A 22,009-nucleotide genomic window follows, 5' to 3' on the forward strand; every position below is an offset into this window, starting at 1 on the left:
TGATGATGCTGCGATTAAAAATCCTGCTGGTTTTATAGTTCAGAGCATATCGATCAAACGGTTTCAACACACATACAGAAACATTCACACCATACATACAGAAATAATCATTCTTATTTCATTCTTTAAATGCTATTCAATTTAAGACAAAGTACTCTTGTGAGAAGAAGTGTCCTTATCTTCCTCTTCTGAAGACTGCTCATCTGATGATGATGGTTCATCCCCCGGCGTTGCAGATTTACCAGACATCCAAGTGAATGAGGACCATGAGAACCAACCTTGACTCTCTAGTCTATAATGAGAAACAAAAACATAAGAAAACATTACAATAATAACACAATAAAACAAGGGGACCATTAAACTTGGATGGAATGAACCCATGTGTGTCATATATTCCCCTTGTCTTGTGTTATTGTATTGTGTGTGTTTTCCTTGCTCCTATTGTGCCTTCTCTGTTTCTCTTGTGCTTTTGTGAGTCAGTGTTTGGTGTTGCCAGTGAATAGATGTTCCTTGTGTCAGCCAGTGTGTTTGTATGAGAACTCCTGCACTCAGATCTTCTCTCTCTCTCTCCCTGCTCATGTCATCATGACACAGAGTGATGCAATTATGTCATTATTGGCACATACTTTACATGTTGGCACATTTGAGGGTCATCGTTTTTTTTCTAAGTCGCACCAGTGCGCAAAAATATATTTTCACGGTTGCACAGACGAATTTCTAGTTCCCCTTCAGTCGGTCTCTCGACGTTGTGTAGAGAGACTCACTGGGGTTTGATCTTGAGAACCTACCTTCTCCGAGATAATTAATTATAAAACGCCAATGGGCTTGGCGAATGGCACGCGCACGCCAGTCTCCGCCCCTTAAATACGGGTATAAAGGAAGATGGCTGCGGTCATTCACTCATCCTTTGTTCTTCGGAACCTGTTTGTTTGTTACATGCGACACGCTTTACTCGACTTTGAGAATTTTTTAAAACCTGCTGGATTTACGATGCTTCTCCTTTCGTGGACTTCCCCTGGGTGTTTCGGCAGAAGGCTACAGACCTTCAGAGGTAAGGCCCTCCGGCTACGAGCATGTCTCGTAGCTGTGTCCTCGAATGCGACAGACTCATCCCGGAGTCTGACGGCCATGAAACCAGCGTCACTTGCTTGGGGATCAAGCATGCTGAGGCGGGTTTCACTGATTCGGCATGTCCCGTGTGTGCGGACATGGCAATCACGGTGTTGCGGTCACGGTTGTCTACGTTCTTCACGAGGCGTCTTCAGCCGCTGTTTCGGCGGAGCGGCTAGAGGCTACGTTGACGTCCCCCAGGTGGAATGTGCAGTCGCGGCCCACTTGTGCCCGTAGACAGCTGCCACTTGGAGGGGTCGACCTAGACTCCCGTCCAGAGCATGTAAGCCACCTGTAAGCATGTAAGCCGCTGTCCACGCCATGGCGGTCCTCCAAGTCTTTCAGGTGAAAGTCCTGAAGGATTTGGACGGCGGGAAGTCCGACCCAACTCGCATGAGTGAGTTGCGCACTGCCACAGACCTCGCGCTACGGGCGACGAAGGCCACGGCGCGCGCCCTGGGTCGGTCGATGTCCACAATTGTGGTCCAGGAAAGGCATCTGTGGCTTAATCTTGCGCAGATGAGCGATGCCCAGAAGGCCCGCCTTCTGGACGCGCCCATCTCGCAAGCCGGGCTGTTTGGTGATACCGTGGAGGACATAGCACAGCAGCTCTCCGCGGTTCAAAAGCAGACCGAGGCGATCAAACAGCTCTGCCGCACCGCGGCCACCAACAGGTCGTCACGGTCCCGGCCGCAGCCTGCTTCCCAGCAGCCCCGCCCTCCCGCGGTGGCACCTCCTGTTCCAGGACCCTCCCACAGGACGACCCACCAGAGATGTCGAGCCCCGCGGAAGAAGGCATATGTCCCCCGTCAGCAGTCCGCCAAGAGTTCTTCTAAGCGGCCCTGACGGGACGAACCTGGGGGAAGTTTCATTGGGTCCGATCCCGGCCTTTCCAACGCTGGATCGGGGAAGGACGCTGCCTGCTCAGGGCCCGGCACCCACATACTCACAAAGAGAGAAATTTCCCCTGGGTTTTCCTCCACAGCACTCTCGTCCAGATGGTGTCTTGGATGGATCGGGCCGCCGACTGCAATCTCCCCCGGACGTTGCGTTAGGCCTCCTGAAGCAGGTAAACATACAGAGCCGTCAACCTCCCTGGGGGTATCCCCTGTGCGAGGTGACCGCACTGTTAGCCACCGAACCAGCCTCCCCCGGCACGGTGAAGCAGATTGTCCCTCTGGTCCCGTTGTCGCGGTTCTTGGGCGCTTGGCAGCGCACCAGCCCATCACACTGGATAGAGAGGACAGTCCGTCTCGATTACTCGATCCAATTCGCCAGGCGCCCCCCCAAGTTTCGGGGCATTCTGTACACCTCGGTGCGAGGAGAGAATGCTTCCGTACTTCGGCAGGAGGTCGCCGACCTTCTGGTGAAGGGTGCGGTCGGAGGCTGCCTTAGCTCCTGTCAGGGAGCAAGGCGTGCAAGTGCTAAACTATCTCGACGACTGGCTTATCTTGGCACACTCGCGAGATGTGTTGTGCACGCACAGGGACCTTGTGCTTCGGCACCTAGACCGTCTCGTCTAGGCCTTCGGGTCAACCAGGAGAAGAGCAAGCTCTCCCCCGCGCAGAGCACCTCTTATCTCGGTATGGAACTAGACTCTGTCCGTATTTCGATCGGGAGCGTGCTGTCCTTCCTGCATAAGAGACTCGAGAACAATCTCTCCCCTTCCACGCTGAAAGTGTATGTAGCCGCAATTGCCGCTCCATGAACAAGTTAGTGGGAAGTCTCTGGGACAGCACGACCTGGTCATTAGGTTCCTGAGGGGCGCGAGAAGGTTGAATCCACCTCGAACGCGCTCCGTACCCTCTTGGGACCTCAATGTGGTCCTGGCGGGCCTCCAGAGGCCCCCCTTCGAGCCCCTCGGAGATGCCGCTCTTTCTCATCTCTCGATGAAGACGGCTCTCCTAGTGGCGCTCGCTTCCATCAAGAGGGTAGGGGACCTACAAGCATTTTCTGTGGCCACGGATTGCCTAGAGTTCGGGCCTGGTCAATCTCACGTTATCCTGAGACCCCGGCCTGGCTACGTGCCCAAAGTTCCTACCACTCCCTTTCGGGACCAGGTGGTGAACCTGCAGGCACTCCCTTCTGGGGAGGAAGACCCAACCCCTTCCGTGTTGTGTCCAGTACGCGCTCTGCGCCTCTACTTGGACCGCACGCAGAGCTTCAGGAGCTCTGAGCAGCTTTTTGTCTGTTTTGGAGGTCAGCACAAGGGGAGTGCTGTCTCCAAACAGAGGTTGGCGCACAGGATCGTGGACGCCATCACTATGGCTTACCGATCACAGGATCTCCCGTTCCCGCTTGCAGTGGGGGCACACTCCACCAGGGGTGTGGCCTCCTCGTGGGCACTGGCTCAGGGCGCCTCTCTGGCAGACGTATGTAGAGCTGCGGGTTGGGCTACGCCCAGCACCTTCGCGAGGTTCTACAGCCTCCGCGTGGAACCGGTATCAGCCAGAGTCTTACAGGACACCGCCAGGTAAGTCCGGCAGCCGGTGGGCGTACGCCTGCGATAGCGCCCCTCCCCAGGTGAGACGCGGCGCTATCTAGCCTCTCCTCTTCCTCCCACTGGGTGAAGAGTAGGCATTCCATCCATCACTAAGCACTCCTCGGTGGCTGGCCCGGCGGAGCAGCCCTGCTTCCCTTGGCCTGTATCTGAGCTCTAGCAGTGGCTCAAACAAGGCCTAGTGCTCCACACGTATTAACCCCCCCACAGGGCGGTTCCGTCTGTTGGCTTCTCATGAATGGCTCTCACATGATGGCCCATGACCTCTCCCAGGTGTACTTCACCTGCTCGCGACACCCTCTCGTGTCTGCATGTCTCCCACGTGCTCTCCCCTATCCGGTGAGACCGTGTGTGGATCTCCACTAGAGCTCCTCCCTGCTGTAGGAAGTGGTCTCCGTAGCGCGTTCCCTCAGGGGGGAATGACGCTTCCCAGTGGCCCTTACGGTGCCGGGCGGCTTCTCGCTGTTAAGAGAACTAGGCCTCCGTCCGTGACGGCCGGTGGAAGGGGCTCCCAACTTGGAAGGTTATAATTCATGCTAACTCAGACGTGACACGCCCAGGCCAGTCAGCGTCGCTTCGCGAGGAATTGTGACGCGGCACAGCGCTGTGGCTTTTTCCGAGGAACCCCATTCTGTCGACACAACGTCGAGAGACCGACAGAAAGGGAACGTCTCGGTTACATATGTAACCTCCGTTCCCTGATGGAGGGAACGAGACGCTGTGTCCTTCATGCCACAACGCTGGCCGCCTGCTGCAGCAGTCGGGGCACGATCCTCAAGCTCCTCAGCACAAAAGGTGAATGAATGCAGCACGCCGGCTCCCTTTTATACCCGGATATCCGGGGGCGGAGTCCGGCATGCAAATTTAATTCGCCAATTTTCATTGGCCTGTTCAAGTCAGTCAGAGATGATAGGTTCTCAAGTCAAACCCCATTCTGTCGACACAACGTCTCGTTCCCTCCATCAGGGAACGGAGGTTACATACGTAACCGAGACGTTTACATTGCTAAGGATGCGCAGTGATATACAGAATCATTTGGTGAAGTTATAGTTCATGCTCTGCTTTATTCATGATAAAACACAGCTATTGACCAATCGGAATGGAGAACTGGAACTAACCGTATGATTAATATACTGTATGTGTAAATATATGATATCATCCAAAACATTTAAATAGAATAAATTAAATTTGTATCAATTTATAAATCCTTTAGTTTACTAACCTCAGTTCACATTTAGAGTCTTGTAGCATCTCGCACAGCTTCTGCTCTGAGTTGCCTAGTTTATTGTTGCTCAGATCAAGAACCTTTAAACATCTCACTTCTTGTGTCTCGGCCAGACATGAAACATCTGTAATGTCACAGCCATTCAGTCTAGAAAGACAACAAACACAAAACACAGTTCCACGTGATGTACATTCAGCATCTTCATATAACACTGAGGATAACACGAGTCAATAAGAAATATTCTCTGATAGATCTGTCAATCATTCAAAGGGTTTGGCTTTTTGGACTTCTGTAAGACTCACCCCAGTTTCTCCAGTTTACAGTCTGAATGTTTCACCAGATCACATAAGTGTTTGACTCCTAAGTCTCCTAGTTTATTTCCACTGAGGTCCAGGTGTCTCAGGTGTGAAGGGTTTAAACACAGAGCAGAAATCAGTTGAACACACTGTTGATCTGTTAGACTGCATCCACACATCCTGAAGAGAGAAAGAGAAATAAACTGAGTCATGTTAAAGCAACAGATTCATGTGTATCACAGGAACCTTATACAGCAACATCATATACGACGCTGCTAACAGACAACTGCGCTCATCAACCACATGAGAGAACCTGTGAGCACAAGTACTATAGTGCTTCTTCACTATTCATTGAAAAGATGTGCAGGTATTCCCACAGTCTGCTTTAACCCTGCTGATGTTTTATATCTAATGAATTGAAAGAAGTCTTTTAAATTTCAAAAACAAAGAAAACATTGGATGGTACAAGAGAAGTGTATTCTTCTCAGTGTAGTGTGTCATTCACAGTTAAATTATAATGTAAATACAATACATTGTAAATAAAAACACTATATAATGTGTGACTGGTCATTTGAAAGAATTTTAAGCATGAAGCAAACACCTAAAAACATCTGTAGCCCTGTGGTAAACTCTGGCTTTTATCGTGTAATGAAAACAAAGGGTAGGTTATAATTAATCTCTCTTACTAAAGAATGAGTACCATGACTATTGAAATAAGCGATATCAATAGTATCAATAGTAGTAAAGTTATTTTAAGATAGTGAGTAACATTAAAGTTTAAGTTTATATTATTTAGTTAAATAATATTATCTTTAATTACTCTATTATTATTGTTTTCATGTTATTATTGTTATTGGTCATTTTGGTATTAATACTGTATAGTCTATAGTGTTTGGCTGTCGGGATGAGAGTGGTTACACGTGACAGGAGGAGGGGGCGTGAGTGGTTTTGGGGTTTTTGATTAAAAAAAAAAGAAAGGCACTCGGAGGTTTTTTTTTTCTTCTTCCCCTGGAGCGGGTGGCAGAAAGCTAACGCTAAAAACAAAGAAAAAAACCGAGGTATATGGACTGGGTGTTCAAATAAGAGAATCGCGGACTCTGGGTTTTTTTTGTTGAGCGAGCTGCTGAAGAAAAAATGAAGCGGAGACCGTTTTGACGAAACGGGAAAATAGGAGCGGAAGCGAGATCGGGAGTAGCAGAGATAGCTAGCCAACGTGGTGGTTCTTTGGTGGACCGGTTGGTTAATCGCGCTACACGTTAGCAGCTGGACCAAAGATTTTCCACGCTCTCAATGTGTTGCAAGTGTTGTTCAGCGCACTCTATGTTTTTCAAGACCAGCAAAGGACGGCAACGTTTTTCCCTTCGTACAAAGCAGTACTGTGAGTAAACTGACACGTGTGCGAATGTGTGAGTGGGCCCACCACTGCAGGTACTAAGATTTGTTTCAGGACATATGGAGAAGTGTTGTAATTTTTTTTGTTCATTGTAAAGTTCTCTGTGCATTTTCAATGGGTAGGAAATAGATAAGGGAAGAGAACTTTTAGATCATTTATTCCATGTAATAAGTGTGTTTGAAACTTTTGAGGGTTTTTAGCTAAAGCTAACAATATCATTTGAGTATTTGGGAAAGTTTGGTTAGGTATTTTTGTTTAATCGTTGATATTTTGTTTCAGGGAAAGTTTTTTATTATTCTATCTGCTGAAGTCTTTAGTTAAATAAAACAGGGCATTAACCCTTTTGTTTGTGTTTGCTAAAACTCAAAACTATCTCTGAGTCTCATTGTGTTAGATATTTTATTCAAATTGGTTGTACAACTTGTTAGAAACATATTAGGTGCACCTTCGTGGTATCCACCTGAACTTAACCGAACCCAAGCACCCACCATTCTCATGTAAGTAACGATTAGAGTGGCTGTACGGGTGCTACACATCTTTAACCAGACCACAAAAACATCAGTAATCTGAGGAATATTGTTTTCAGACTCACTCCAGTTTCTCCAGTTTCTTCAGTTTCAGTAGATCACATAGATGCTTGACTCCAGCGTCTTTGACTTTATTCTGACTGAGGTTCAGGTGTCTCAGGTGTGATGGGTTTGAACACAGAGCTGGAATCAGGATGTCCAATCGTTTGGTATCAATCCTGCATTCACACAGTCTGCAGAGATAAAGTAAGATGGGTCAGATCTATGGTCATCCGTTACTGATGTGTAATGTTCAGTTAAATGAACCCATGTGTACACATAACATCTGGGACCCGTTTCAGAAAGCAGGGTAAGTGCAAACTCAGTGTAAGTTAACCCCGGAAAACGGGATACTCTGGGTTTTCAGTTTCAGAACGCGAGGTATATCAAACCCGCGACCGCGGGGTAAGTCAAGCCCGTTTCAGAAATCAAGGTATATTATACTTAGAGTGAGTAACCATAGTAACCTACTCTGTGAACCTAACCTGGTCAGGAGCAGGTTTTATTTCACTAACCCGAGGTTTGTTACAATCTCCGCCCCTTTTCGAACCGCGAGCGGTGTTGAAATTGCCTTCGCCGTTCGTTTTTTCATTCGTTTTCCTTAATCGCGCACAAGTTCGTAACACAGACATTAAATGTCCGTTTATTCAGGAACCCGTAGATGAGGAAGCTGCTTTCATCCAGAGAGAGTTACATTTACGTCGGTAGAGAATATATGGTGAAGCCCCGTTTGGATGTTTTATCATATGCGGAGGATTCTTTATTTGAGCGGCACAGTTTTTCTTTACAGTCCATTAAATATATCCACAATCTGCTTCATCCTTACATCACAAACCTCACTCGTCATGAACGCGCTCTTACATCTGAGCAGATTCTCTGTATGGCTTTACGTTTCTTTAGCTACTAATGGAAGCTTTCTTTATAACACCGGGGATGCAGAACACGTTAGCAAGGCAACTGTATGCAGAGCAGTAAGAAAAGTGTGTATCGCTCTCAAGCACTTTATATACATTTGTGTTAAGTTTCCTGTGAGAGCCATCAAAGAGGAGTTTCATAGGATTGCAGGTGAATGGTGAACGTCTTTCTGAATAAGCTGATCAAATAAATGTGGTCTCGCTGCAAACTCTAATAATTCAAATACCCTTTAGGATTTCCCATTGTGATTGGGTGCAAATTTTAAAGGTCCAACTCGCCCCGCGCGGGCTTCGAACTGCCGTCGGACCGAATGAGAGACGGGTGCTCTAACCACGAGCCTAACGATCGCAGTGCCTATAACGTCCGTCGCCAGAGCATCTCTTTTGGTCGGGGAGTGACTCTTCACTAGCTGGCCTCCGCTACACATAGCTGGAGCAGGGGCAAGCATGGCCAGTTTTTTGTCTTCTATAGCCACAGTGCTCGGTTCTCATATCCTCATAACTTTCAAGGCCAGTTTATTAAATATATCAAACATTTCCCAGTCAGGCATCCTACTAGCAAGAGCATTTAAACTCACCGGACTGAATGATGTTTTTATATTTCATTTCCAGCTGCTGCCATGTTCTTTTTATTGCAGAAGGATTGCACCTACATGACAAAAGTCGTAGGTATATATGTTTATATGTGTGTGTATATATATATATATATATATATATATATATATATATATATATATATATATAGTGCCTCCAATTCGACTGGCGAGAAATAAACGGAGCGCTTTTTGTCACGTGGCGTTGCCATGGTGAATCATGTTATCTTCGCTCAATTGATGATGGCTTTTTAAAGCCGCGGTGAACACGCGTAACCTCGAGTAAACTTACTCAGAGTCGATTGAACTCATTGAAACCAGCTGTTCTGAAACAGAAAACTCAGAGTAGCGATTATCTGAGTAAATCAACTCTGAGTTCATATTTTAACTCAGTGTTGGTTGAACCTCCTTATTGAAACGGGTCCCAGGTGTACTCGGAGCAGAACACAATAACACCGTATGTGTTTACTGTTACTATTCATTGAAATGATGAAAGTACAATGATCAATGTTAAGTTTACTGTAGCTTGTGTACTAACTGTAATGTCTTCAGCGTGCACTGGGGATTTTTCAGTAGATCAGAGAGTTTTTGAACCCCTGAAGTTCCCAGTTTATTTCCACTCAGGTTCAGGTGTCTCAGGTGTGATGGGTTTAAAGTCAGAGCTGAAAACAGACCAGAACCTTTCTCTGATAAACCACAGGCTGTTAACCTACAATGAGAGATAAAGAGAGAAGAAAATAACAGGAACAATGGTTAAAGTGCAAAGCAAGTACAGTACACAGCATTGCTATGTTCATAGGCTGCAATAACAACATTTTTATTGTTTTATTCCCAATATTCCCTAAACATGTTTAACTTAACTATCCAATATTTCAAACAAGTGATTGAACTTGAAATGGGTCAGACTTCATTAAACAATAAAGCATATAGACACAAACACAATAATGTGTAGAGAACTGTATTTCTAACCAAAGCTTCTCCAGTTTGCAGTCTGAATACTTCAGCAGATCCATAAGCTGCACAACTGCGTCACCGAGTTTATTATTACTCAGATCCAGTTCTCTCAGATGTGAACAGTTTGAAGTCAGAGATGAAATCAGGTCACCAATGCATTTCTGTGTAATACTGCATCCAGACAACCTGTAGATATGATGAACACGTCAAATAAATGACTTATCAAAATGATAAAAATTCATAGCTCTCTTAGAACAACTACTGACATATATTATTAAGGGTTAATAGAAACATTTCCAAGCAACAATAAAACCTGACATCTGTACCAGAATTCTTGTTTCGTAAAGGGGTCCTATGGTGTGAATACATGTGTTTCTGTGTCTTTGGTGTGTTATAAGTTGCTCATGCATGTATTAGACACGTACAATTGCAAAAATTAAAGTGTCGGAACAAACGATAAATTCCATCTAAAAGCGAATTGAATTGTACACGCCTCGTGTAACCACACCCACACAAATCTAAATCAGCTCAAATTGAGCTAAAAACACCTTTCACGAGGTCTCTTCAGCTAGAGGTTGGCAAGCGCAGAGAGAGTCCCGCCCTATTCCTTCCCCTTTAACACTCATAACGGTGGCTTATCTTTTTAATATCTATCATCTTTGTCTCTTGTTACCAGACATGGTCAGTTGCACTCTTTAAAGGTTCAGTGTGTGATTTTTTGGAGGATCTTCAGAGGTGTATAAAGACCTCACACAATGGGGCGTTATGTCTTTATTATCTACACACACCGTGGGTCAGTTGACATGAAATTCTCCATGTTGTTTCTACAGCAGCCCTAAACAGACCAACTCCTCTACAGAGTGCCTTCATAAATACATGATCCCCTGAAGCAAAGAAGCAAGAATGTGACAATATTTTAGTTCTGTGTCAGCCACCGTAGTGCTTCCAAAGGGAGGGCTGGAGTGAGCCGTTGGTTTCTATTCCCAACCTCACCGCTAAGTTTGATAGTTTTAACAGAGTTTTAATAAGAAATGAACCCCTAATGACTGTGATTCTGTATTTGAGCAAGATTCTTTTTTCCCATTGTGATATGATGATAAACAGAAACTTTAAAATCCTCACGTGAGTGTGTTGAGTGTACAGTGTTTATCCTTCAGTAGATCAGAGATCTGTTTCACTCTTGACTCGTCTAGTTTATGATCCTTCAGATTCACTTCTCTCTGGAGTAAAGGATCTTTACCAAGAACTTCAGTCAGATACTCAACAGCTTTCACAGCAGATGAACTCTTCAATAACCTGCAGAAAACAGAAAGTTACAAAAACATTAACTGTAGTAAAACTAAATTGGTAATTATAAAAATATACAATATAAAATATGTTGTAGAAGAAGACGTTTAATGAAACCTCAGCAGCTGGTGCTGATGAAAACAACTTTATACATTTATCTTTTGTTAATCTTGAATTCACTTCAATGCAACAACAGATTGTGTAGTAAACACTATATAAAAATACTGGATTTAGCCTGCAGATGATTGTTTATTCTTTTATTTCAACACATCTCACCTCACAGTCTTCAGTGCACATTTTGTGTTGTGTATTAACTGATAGATGAGTTTGACTCCTGATGGTCCAGGATCATTTCCAGTGAGATCCAGCTCTATCAGATGTGAAGGGTTTGATCTCACAGCTGAAGCCAAACATCTGTAACCTCCTTCTGTTATTCTGCACTCAGACAGACTAGAAAACAGACATTTGAAATATTAAACTGATTCTTTAGATTGTTAAAACAATGCATTGTTTCTTTCAGATTATTAGAGAAAAACAATATTTCTTACTACTATGGACAGAATCAACAACAACAATCAATAATTTCTGTATTAATTAAGAAAGCTAAACATCTACTTCTCTTAATGTAGTCACCTGAGTTTCTTCAGTCTGCAGTTGGTATGTTCAAGTCCTTTCTGTAGTTTCTTCACTCCTGAATCCAGTAGATTATTGTTGCTCATGTCAAGCTCTTTCACACTGGAGTTTGAGCTTAAAACTGAAGCTAAAGCTGTACAACTTTCTTCTGTTAGACCACAATCCCTCAGTCTGAAACATTAGACAAGAGAAACATATCAACAATCAAAAAACTATTGTTATTACAAACATGTTTCAGGAAAAGGTGAATAATAAAAACCATCTGCAACTACGATAATAATAAACCCACTAATCATTTCTGTCTTTTTACTTCTTTGACATGGACAAGACAGTATAGAGACACAGGACATTGTGAGAAGAGAGAAAAGGGAACAGGAGCCGGGAAAGGACCATAAGACAGGACTCAAACTCTGGTCACCAGAAGCATTACTGTGCCACTGGTGCAAACAAACCCAGTAATCATAATGTATGTCATTTATCAAACACACAGAATCATCAGCATATCTAATATTTCTCAAATCTCTGGCAAAAATCAGAATTAAATAACATAAATCGACAAACAATGAATTCTGACATGTACTGTACTATAGTTGTCAGGAATCGGGGGGCCATAAAAAACCCACTGGCAGACTTGACCATAAGTTGCTCTTCGCATCCGGCCCGTTTTAGTAAAGGATTTCTCCCCACTTGTCATCCAAGCCTCCCACTGAACACGGCTGCAAATACTTTGTTGTGCCTCCAGGAATCACAGCTGGAATTGAGTTTGTCTTCTTGATGGCTTCTTTCGCCGAATCTGTTATGTGGGCCCTCATGCTGTCCAAAACGAGCAATGCCTTGTTCCTGTGAAAGAATCCTCCCGGTCGCTTGCCGTAACACTCCGTATGCCATTCATGCATTAGGCTTTCCGTCATCCATCCTTTCTTGTTTACTTTCACAACAATTCCTCTAGGGAACTTTTCTTTTGGCATCGTCGTGCGTTTAAAAATCAACATCGGTGGAAGCTTTTCTCCCGATGCCGTGCAGCTCAGAACACAGGTGAAGTGCGTTTTTTCATGCCCAGTTGTTTTCAGCGTGACGGATGATTCGCCTTTCCTGTTGACAGTCCGAGTGAGAGGCAGGTCAAACGTCAGAGGAACCTCATCCATATTTATGATGTCATGCGGGCCAATGGAATGCTCCGCTATCTTTGCATTAGTGAATTTGTGGAATTTTTTCCTCGTAGTCGGGAGGCAGCTGCTGACACACACTCGTCCGTACCCTGATGGACAGGCCTTTACGTCTCATAAATCTGAGACACCACGATGGCCCACCTCTAAAATCCTCAAACTTCATTGCGGTGGTGATTGTTTTGGCTTTCAGTCGGATCTGCACAGTTGAAACACCTCGGCCGTCTGCTCTCTGTGTGTTGACCGAGTCTTCCAGCTCATTTTCTAGTTCGGGCCATCTGCTTTTCTTCCCTCTGAACGCTTTAGTTGTCTTTTTGCACTGAGTCAATTCCTCACGCTGCTGTTTCCAACGTCTTATCATCGACATTAAGACCAAGCTCCCGCGCAGCAGCTCTATTTCCTTTTCCAACAGCCAGATCAATCGCCTTCAACTTAAAAGCTGCATCATATGCATTTCTCCGTGTCTTTGCCATGATGAGGGTGACAAAATGACTACCGTAATCAGAATAATGGGAAGTTTGAGCGCGCTCGATTTAATCTAAACAGTAAACAAAAAAGTAGTTTGACCTTAACCCGTTCGGCAATTTCATCGGTCTAATGAAAGCTTCATGGCGCCAAAAAACTGAGCACGTCACAGAATGTGTTTTTTTGAAAAATCCATATATTAGCCGCTTCATTGTTTAAGCCGCGAGGTTCAAAGCATGGGAAAAAAAGTTGCGGCTTGCCTTGACTCCATCTTGCCTGCTGGGTTCTGTTCTGGCTGGTTCGTTCTGTCAGGAATCGGGGGGTGGAAGAACCCAAGTGCAGGCAGCAGCGAAGGGGTTAAACAAGGACTTTAATAAAAGACAAATTACAAATAATACACCCACGATGGGGGGAAAACTGAACTGAGGCACGAATCAAAAACAGAAAACAAAGACTTCCCACGAGGGGCCATAAAACAAAAGACAAATACCTAACGCTATAATAACTAAGACTTACTAAAACAAGGAGCAAGGTAATAATCAGAAAAGCCACGGCTGAGGAACACAACATGGAACAAGGTACAGTCAAGGGAACATGTACAACGAACCAGCACAAGACAATAGACAAGAGGGCTTTAAATAGGAAGACCAACAAAGGAGATAACGATGGGCAAGTGTGGGTATTGAAACACAGGAGAGAAGCTATACTAGGAACGAGAGGGGCGGGGCCAAATGACGAGACTGGAGAGAACACATATTATGTCCTGATTGACAATAATATGTTTCTCTCCACATAAAACACGTGGGTCTGTCATGATTCTGCCCCTAGACCAGAAAATCAAGACAAGAGAAGGCAGAATCATGACAATAGTTTCCTGTCGAGGTTGCATCAGCTACTGCATGTATATGTCCACATACATCCTTGTTTTAAAGAGACAATTAATAAAGATCAAATCCTCACGTGAGTGTGTTGAGTTGACAGTGTTTATCCTTCAGTAGATCAGAGATCTGTTTCACTCTCAAGTCTCCTAGTACACGATTACTCAGATTCACTTCTCTCTGGAGTAAAGGGTTTATACCAAGAACTTCAGTCAGATAATCAAAGGCTTCGACTGCAGATGAACTCTTCAATAACCTGCAGACGGAAGATAACAGTATCATTATTAATAAACATCTATTGTGATAACCTTGTATTGCAATAATGAAGAATAAAGAATAAAAGCAAACCTCAAACACATATTCAAGTTTTAATGTCCTCACCTCACAGTGTTCAGTGCACAGTTTGTGTCGTGTATTAACTGATAGATGAGTTTGACTCCTGATGGTCCAGGATCATTTCCAGTGAGATCCAGCTCTATCAGATGTGAAGGGTTTGATCTCACAGCTTCAGCCAAACATCTGTAACCTTCTTCTGTTATACTGCACTCAGATAGTCTATAACAAACGACAAATTAATGCTACGTATAATAAATATTACAATACTTTGACCTTTTATTAGACCCAGTTCAGTAATAACTGTGCAATTCCCTTGAGAGACACTTAGAAAATTAGCAGTTAACAGCACATAGTACTGTGATAGATGAACTGACTTGAGTGTGTGGAGTTGACACTGAGGATTCTTCAGTTTGTCACAGATGCGTTTGAGTCCTGAATCCAGCAGATGACTGTTGTTCAGATTCATCTCTCTGACGAGGGTTTTACAGGAGAGAACAGCAGCTACAGCTGAACACTGTTTCTCTGTCGGCTCACAGTTATTCAATCTAAACACAATAACATCATCATCAGATCTTTATAACACACACATGTATGAAGGTGTCTTATACTGTATATATGAAACTCACGTGATTTTCTCCACTTTACTATGAGAGTCCATCAATAGAGCCGAGAGTTTCTCTCCATATAGATCTCCCAGTTTATTGTGACTCAGATTCAGTTCTTTTAGCAGTAATGGATTCACACCCAGAACATCAGTCAGATAAACACAAGCTGCTTCTGCTTTTGGATTCTTCAAGAATCTACAGACAGAAGATCAGTTCACATCATATGTTATCATTATGTCTCTTATAGTTACATCATTCTTTAAAGCTCAGGAGCAGTTTTCATATTTACTGCAGTGAAACTGGAGACAAAAGAGTTTCCCATAGAAGAATGAAGAAAGGAAGGCAGACTATAAACAGCTATGACAAAAGACAGCCAATACTTTAAGTGAATAATAATAATGATTTGTGATAAACCAAGAGCCTCCACAAGCATATAGCATAATTATTCATTATATTCTAAATTAATAATTAATTTACAAATTCTTCTAAATGATTGTATTTGTGGGGAGCAGGGCGGGACGAGAGTCGAGAGGGAACGGTGCGAGGCCGGTGACGGTGCGAGGCTGGTGACGCTGCGAGGATCATATGCTGCATTTAGTTTGCATTTCAAAACATATATTTTAACAAAACATATTATTCACACTCCAAAACTCAGTATATACAGTACACTTATAAAACAAGAAGGCATAGGTCAAGCACCAAGAGAACATGATCAAACACAAACAGGGCAAGACTGACAAACCAGCAACTAGGCAATGAATTGCCCTGGCAATGGAATTTTTTGACACTTTAGTCACTTTTCTTAAAAATATTTTTATGTTTAGGGAAATACCAATAGATGTCACACTATACAAGCGAGATGAGAATTACGCTAAGTGACACTTACACACGCATGTTGTTTGTAGACTTCAGTTCTGCTTTCAATACCGTCATCCCTTCCAAGCTAATCGTCAAACTTGGAAACCTAGGCATTAACAACTCTACCTGCAATTGGATTATGGACTTCCTGACGAACAGGCCTCAGCTTGTTAGGTTAGGCCACATCTGCTCCACCACCACCACCCTCAACACTGGTGTACCACAGGGCTGCGTACTGAGCCCCTTTCACTACTCCCTTTTCACACTCGACTGCAGGCCTGTGAACGGATCTAACTCCTTCATCAAGTTTGCAGACGATACAACGGTGATTGGTCTCATCAGCAACAACGATGAGACTGCATACAGGGAGGAGGTCCAGCACCTGGCCACATGGTGCTCAGACAACAACCTGCTCCTTAACACCTCCAAGACAAATGAGATCATCGTGGACTTCAGGAAGGCGAAAGGAGGCACACACGACCCCATCCACATTAGTGGGATGGCTGTTGAACGTGTTTCCAGTTTTAAGTTCCTGGGGACTCATATTTCGGAGGACCTGTCCTGGACCACCAACACCTCATGCCTGGTCAGGAAGGCTCACCAGCGTCTCTTCTTTCTGAGGACACTGAAGAAGAACCAACTGTCTTCAACTATCCTGGTGAACTTCTATCGCTTGCCCGTTAGAGAGCATCCTGACCAACTGTGTCACAGTCTGGTACGGGATCTGTTCTGGTGCTGAGCGCAAGGCACTGCAGCGGGTGGTGAAAACAGCCCAGCGCATCACAGGGACTACACTCTCTGCCATTGAGGACATCCAGAAGAAACGCTGTCTGCATCGAGCTCGCGGCATTCTCAAGGACTCCTCTCACCCTGCTCATTTACTCTCCTGCCTTCCGGTAGGCGCTTCGGGTGCCTCCGGACAAGAACCAGCAGACTAAGAAACAGCTTTTTTCCCAGAGCTGTTTCATTATTGAACTCTGCCCCCCACTGATTTCACTACCTCTCTTACCTTGAACTCCAATGCTGCTATAACATCGTTTACATTGCACTACAGGGCTTAATCACACAGAACTTGTAATTCAGTATTTGCTGAAAGATGGGAAAAGACCGATTGTATTTTATTTTGAAGGTTTGTTTATTTCACAGAGAACAGTCCATGTTTGTAACAGTGTAGGATTTAAATTCTGTATGTCTTAATAAATCCTCTTCTCTCTTTCTGCTGAGCGAGATGAAAAACGGACGTACAGTTTACTTTGTCTCACTTCTTTCTCCTGCTTTCAGAGAGAGCATATAAGCTGTTTACGTGGTGCCAGCTGGTACCTGTAACATGTACACACCAGTACTTCATGTTATCTGCTATAAAGGACTGTTTACACACGCACAGCATCATTTGCACTCTATACTACTCACTTGCACATCTGAAATATGCTCATTTGCACTAATGGACCACTTTCATAACTGCACTAACTTATCTATTGCACTGTAACTCTATTAACTGCATCTACTCATCTGTTGCACTGTAACCTCAATAACTGCATTAACTAATCTACTGCACTGTAACTCTATTAACTGCATCTACTCATCTGTTGCACTGTAACCTCAATAACTGCATTAACTCATCTTCTGGACTGCAACCTATTATTAACTCTTATACTGCACCATATCTTTAATAACCGCATTAACTCATCCACTGCACTGTTACTTCAACAACTGCATTAACTCACCTATTGCACTTCAACTTTAACAGCTAATGTCAATAATCTATGCACACTTAAATCACTTGCACTATTGTTTAATAAATTATTATCTGCTCATATCCACCTGTACATTAATGTTCATAGTGTTAATGTTCATAGTATATAGTCAACTGTATATATTGTTCATAGTATATACCTACTGTCATATTTTCATAGAACATACCTACTGCAAAATATTTTCATAATCCATGCCCACTGTATTATACTCATTCATTGTATTCTGTATTTATTCTAACTGTATATCCTGCACTTGCTAATTGCACTTCTGGTTAGACCTAAACTACATTTCGTTACACTGTACTTGTATATGTGTAATGACAATAAAGTTGAATCTAATCTAACCTAACCTAAGTGGGAACACTGTGAGGAGTAGCAGAGCACTTGGCTGTTAAGGGGAAAAAACCTCCACATTATCTGACATGCAAAGATGTACACATTCTTGAAAAACGCGTCTGCAATTGTTAAGAAAATTTTGCAAAGCCATTGCTTTTCTTTATCTACTTCTACCGCTTGTATTTTGAAATGCTCTCCTTTTCCTTGTCCTAAAATTACGTATTGCTGACGCATCCGGAACGTATCCGGAACTAGGACCATATGCAATGCCACGCATAAGGGCACGTCACGTTACAATGCATTATTCATGAATGACACGTGGCTACGTGAACGATGACGTCACGCCTATATGTATAATCAATTTTATGCAAATCCTTCCGTTTTGTTGGCTGACCATTGGCTAAACCAAAACGTCTGTACGCGAAATTACGTCTTTAGGCGCAATAACGCCTACACGCGTTATAGCGTCTGTTCACGTTACATCTAAAGACATTTATGCCTAAATGGCCTTCCATAGCTGCGAGGCCGGTGACGGTGCGAGGCCGGTGACGCGAGTGAGAACAGACGTCTTGCATCTCTGACGGAGGAGCTCCTGAAGCATAAGAGACGAGCAACAACAGGACTTTATGTTGTTGTTTATTATGTTTGTGTGGCAAACAGTCGACCATGAAGGAGCTGCTGCCATTTTAAGTTTGTTTAATTGTTTGTCTATTTAATTAAATTGCGTTCCATTCGCTTGTTACAGTATTGATTTGTTTTCTGGCAAAAGTTCTTCCTAAACTAATGCAAATCATTTTCTTCTTTGACTTGCAATTCAGTAAATTCCTCCTCTCGTCCTTCTAATAAATATTGCAGCTACACACTGTCTGATCAACCTAGTTTCATAAAGCAAACTTCACATTTTTGACTAATGTTTAATGTCCTCACCTCACAGTGTTCAGTGCACAGTTTGCGTCGTCTATTAACTGATAGATGAGTTTGACTCCTGATGGTCCAGGATCATTTCCAGTGAGATCCAGCTCTATCAGATGTGAAGGGTTTGATCTCACAGCTTCAGCCAAACATCTGTAACCTTCTTCTGTTATTCTGCACTCAGACAGACTAGAAAACAGACATTTGAAATATTAAACTGATTCTTTAGATTGTTAAAACAGTGCATTGTTTCTTTCAGGTTATTAGAGAAAAACAATATTTCTTACTACTGTTGACAGAATCAACAACAACAATGAATAATTTCTGTATTAATAAAGAAAGCTAAACATCTACTTCTCTTAATGTAGTCACCTGAGTTTCTTCAGTCTGCAGTTGGTATGTTCAAGTCCTTTCTGTAGTTTCTTCACTCCTGAATCCAGTAGATTATTGTTGCTCATGTCAAGCTCTTTCACACTGGAGTTTGAGCTTAAAACTGAAGCTAAAGCTGTACAACTTTCTTCTGTTAGACCACAATCCCTCAGTCTGAAACATTAGACAAGAGAAACATATCAACAATCAAAAAACTATTGTTATTACAAACATGTTTCAGGAAAAGATGAATAATAAAAACCAGCTGCAAATACGATAATAATAAACCCACTAATCCTTTCTGTCTTTTTACTTCTTTGACATGGACAAGACAGTATAGAGACACAGGACATTGTGAGAAGAGAGAAAAGGGAACAGGAGCCGGGAAAGGACCATAAGACAGGACTCAAACTCTGGTCACCAGAAGCATTACTGTGCCACTGGTGCAAACAAACCCAGTAATCATAATGTATGTCATTTATCAAACACACAGAATCATCAGCATATCTAATATTTCTCAAATCTCTGGCAAAAATCGGAGTTAAATAACATTAAACGACAAACAATGAATTCTGACATGTACTGTAGTTTAGTTTCCTGTCGAGGTTGCATTAGCTACTGCATGTATGTGTCCACTTACATCTTTGTTTTAAAGAGACAACAAATAAAGATCAAATCCTCACGTGAGTGTGTTGATTTTACAGTGTTTATCCTTCAGTAGATCAGAGATCTGTTTCACTCTTGACTCGTCTAGTTTATGATCCTTCAGATTCACTTCTCTCTGGAGTAAAGGATTTATACCAAGAACTTCAGTCAGATACTCAACAGCTTTCACAGCAGATGAACTCTTCAATAACCTGCAGAAAACAGAAAGTTACAAAAACATAAACTGTAGTAAAACTAAATTGGTAATTCTAAAAATATACAATATAAAATATGTTGTAGAAGACGTTTAATGAAACCTCAGCAGCTGGTGCTGATGAAAACAACTTTATACATTTATCTTTTGTTAAATCTTGAATTCACTTCAATGCAACAACAGATTGTGTAGTAAACACTATATAAAAATACTGGATTTAGCCTGCAGATGATTGTTTATTCTTTTATTTTAACACATCTCACCTCACAGTGTTCAGTGCACAGTTTGTGTCGTGTATTAACTGATAGATGAGTTTGACTCCTGATGGTCCAGGATCATTTCCAGTGAGATCCAGCTCTATCAGATGTGAAGGGTTTGATCTCACAGCTGAAGCCAAACATCTGTAACCTTCTTCTGTTATACTGCACTCAGATAGTCTAGAAAACAAAGAACAAAAGTTTTGTAATTTAGTTTTATTTATTCATAAACATTTACTCAGTAACTCTTAATTAAAGTCACTGAGTGCATCCGTGACACATCAGAGGAGATCTGGTCCTCCCGTCTGAGACTGGTTTATCCTGAGGAATTTTCTCCATTTATTTATCATTGGAAATTCGAAATTCATGAAAAACTGTACACAAGCGTGTCTTATGAGACACTTATGACGTTTTCTTTGGATTTCACTTGTTTCTGAATCTCATCCTACATTTAGAGCATTTTACATTTACATGTTTTATTTGTACACTATCACCGCATGTATAATATTGTCATGTTTGTTGTGTTCTGTGGAGTGTGTATGATGATGTGATCGATGAACTGACTTGAGTGTGTGGAGTTGACACTGAGGATTCTTCAGTTTGTCACAGATGCGTTTGAGTCCTGAATCCATCAGACGACTGTTGTTCAGATTCATCTCTCTCACGAGGGTTTTACAGGAGAGAACAGCAGCTACAGCTGAACACTGTTTCTCTGTCGGCTCACAGTTATTCAATCTAAACACAATAACATCATCATCAGATCTTTATAACACACACATGTATGAAGGTGTATTATACTGTATATATGAAACTCACGTGATTTTCTCCACTTTACTATGAGAGTCCATCAATAGAGCCGAGAGTTTCTCTCCATATAGATCTCCCAGTTTATTGTGACTCAGATTCAGTTCTTTTAGCAGTAATGGATTCACACCCAGAACATCAGTCAGATAAACACAAGCTGCTTCTGCTTTTGGATTCTTCAAGAATCTACAGACAGAAGATCAGTTCACATCATATGTTATCATTATGTCTCTTATAGTTACATCATTCTTTAAAGCTCAGGAGCAGTTTTCATATTTACTGCAGTGAAACTGGAGACAAAAGAGTTTCCCATAGAAGAATGAAGAAAGGAAGGCAGACTATAAACAGCTATGACAAAAGACAGCCAATACTTTAAGTGAATAATAATAATGATTTGTGATAAACCAAGAGCCTCCACAAGCATATAGCATAATTATTCATTATATTCTAAATTAATAATTAAATTACAAATTCTTCTAAATGATTGTATTTGTGGCGAGCAGGGCGGGACGAGAGCCGAGAGGGAACGGTGCGAGGCTGGTGACGGTGCGAGGCTGGTGACAGTGCGAGGCCGGTGACGCTTCGAGGCCGGTGACGGTGCGAGGCCGGTGACGGTGCGAGGCCGGTGACGCTGCGAGGCCGGTGACGGTGCGATTCCAGTGATGCTGCGAGGCCGGTGACGGTGCGAGGCCGGTGACGCTGCGAGGCCGGTGACGGTGCGATTCCAGTGATGCTGCGAGGCCGGTGATGGTGCGAGGCCGGTGACGAAAGCCTTAGATACGAGCAACAACAGGACTTTATTTTGTGGTTTATTATGTTTGTGTGGCAAACAGTCGACCATGAAGGAGCTGCTGCCATTTTAAGTTTGTTTAATTGTTTGTCTATTTAATTAAATTGCGTTACATTCGCTTGTTACAGTATTGATTTGTTTTCTGGCAA

The 22,009-nt window shown here is 43.0% G+C and overlaps 1 protein-coding gene across 1 annotated transcript in view; it reads right to left on the reverse strand.

Moving 5' to 3' along the window:
* Positions 1-22,009, reverse strand: part of LOC306895607 (uncharacterized protein) — a 130,969-nt gene that overhangs the window by 5,055 nt on the left and 103,905 nt on the right. Inside the window, exons 33-51 of the mRNA XM_079458977.1 lie at positions 21,083-21,256; positions 20,831-21,001; positions 20,273-20,446; positions 19,834-20,007; positions 19,154-19,324; positions 18,797-18,970; positions 14,943-15,116; positions 14,691-14,861; positions 14,362-14,535; positions 14,063-14,236; positions 11,472-11,642; positions 11,115-11,288; positions 10,674-10,847; positions 9,567-9,737; positions 9,136-9,306; positions 7,117-7,284; positions 5,138-5,311; positions 4,833-4,982; positions 156-292 (exon numbers count right to left, since the gene is read on the reverse strand). Of these exons, the coding sequence (XP_079315103.1) occupies positions 156-292; positions 4,833-4,982; positions 5,138-5,311; positions 7,117-7,284; positions 9,136-9,306; positions 9,567-9,737; positions 10,674-10,847; positions 11,115-11,288; positions 11,472-11,642; positions 14,063-14,236; positions 14,362-14,535; positions 14,691-14,861; positions 14,943-15,116; positions 18,797-18,970; positions 19,154-19,324; positions 19,834-20,007; positions 20,273-20,446; positions 20,831-21,001; positions 21,083-21,256 (3,221 nt within the window). The remainder of the gene's footprint in view (positions 1-155; positions 293-4,832; positions 4,983-5,137; positions 5,312-7,116; positions 7,285-9,135; positions 9,307-9,566; positions 9,738-10,673; positions 10,848-11,114; positions 11,289-11,471; positions 11,643-14,062; positions 14,237-14,361; positions 14,536-14,690; positions 14,862-14,942; positions 15,117-18,796; positions 18,971-19,153; positions 19,325-19,833; positions 20,008-20,272; positions 20,447-20,830; positions 21,002-21,082; positions 21,257-22,009) is intronic.

Source organism: Barbatula barbatula (assembly GCF_947034865.1).
Source record: "Barbatula barbatula genome assembly, chromosome: 6".
NCBI lineage: Eukaryota > Metazoa > Chordata > Actinopteri > Cypriniformes > Nemacheilidae > Barbatula > Barbatula barbatula.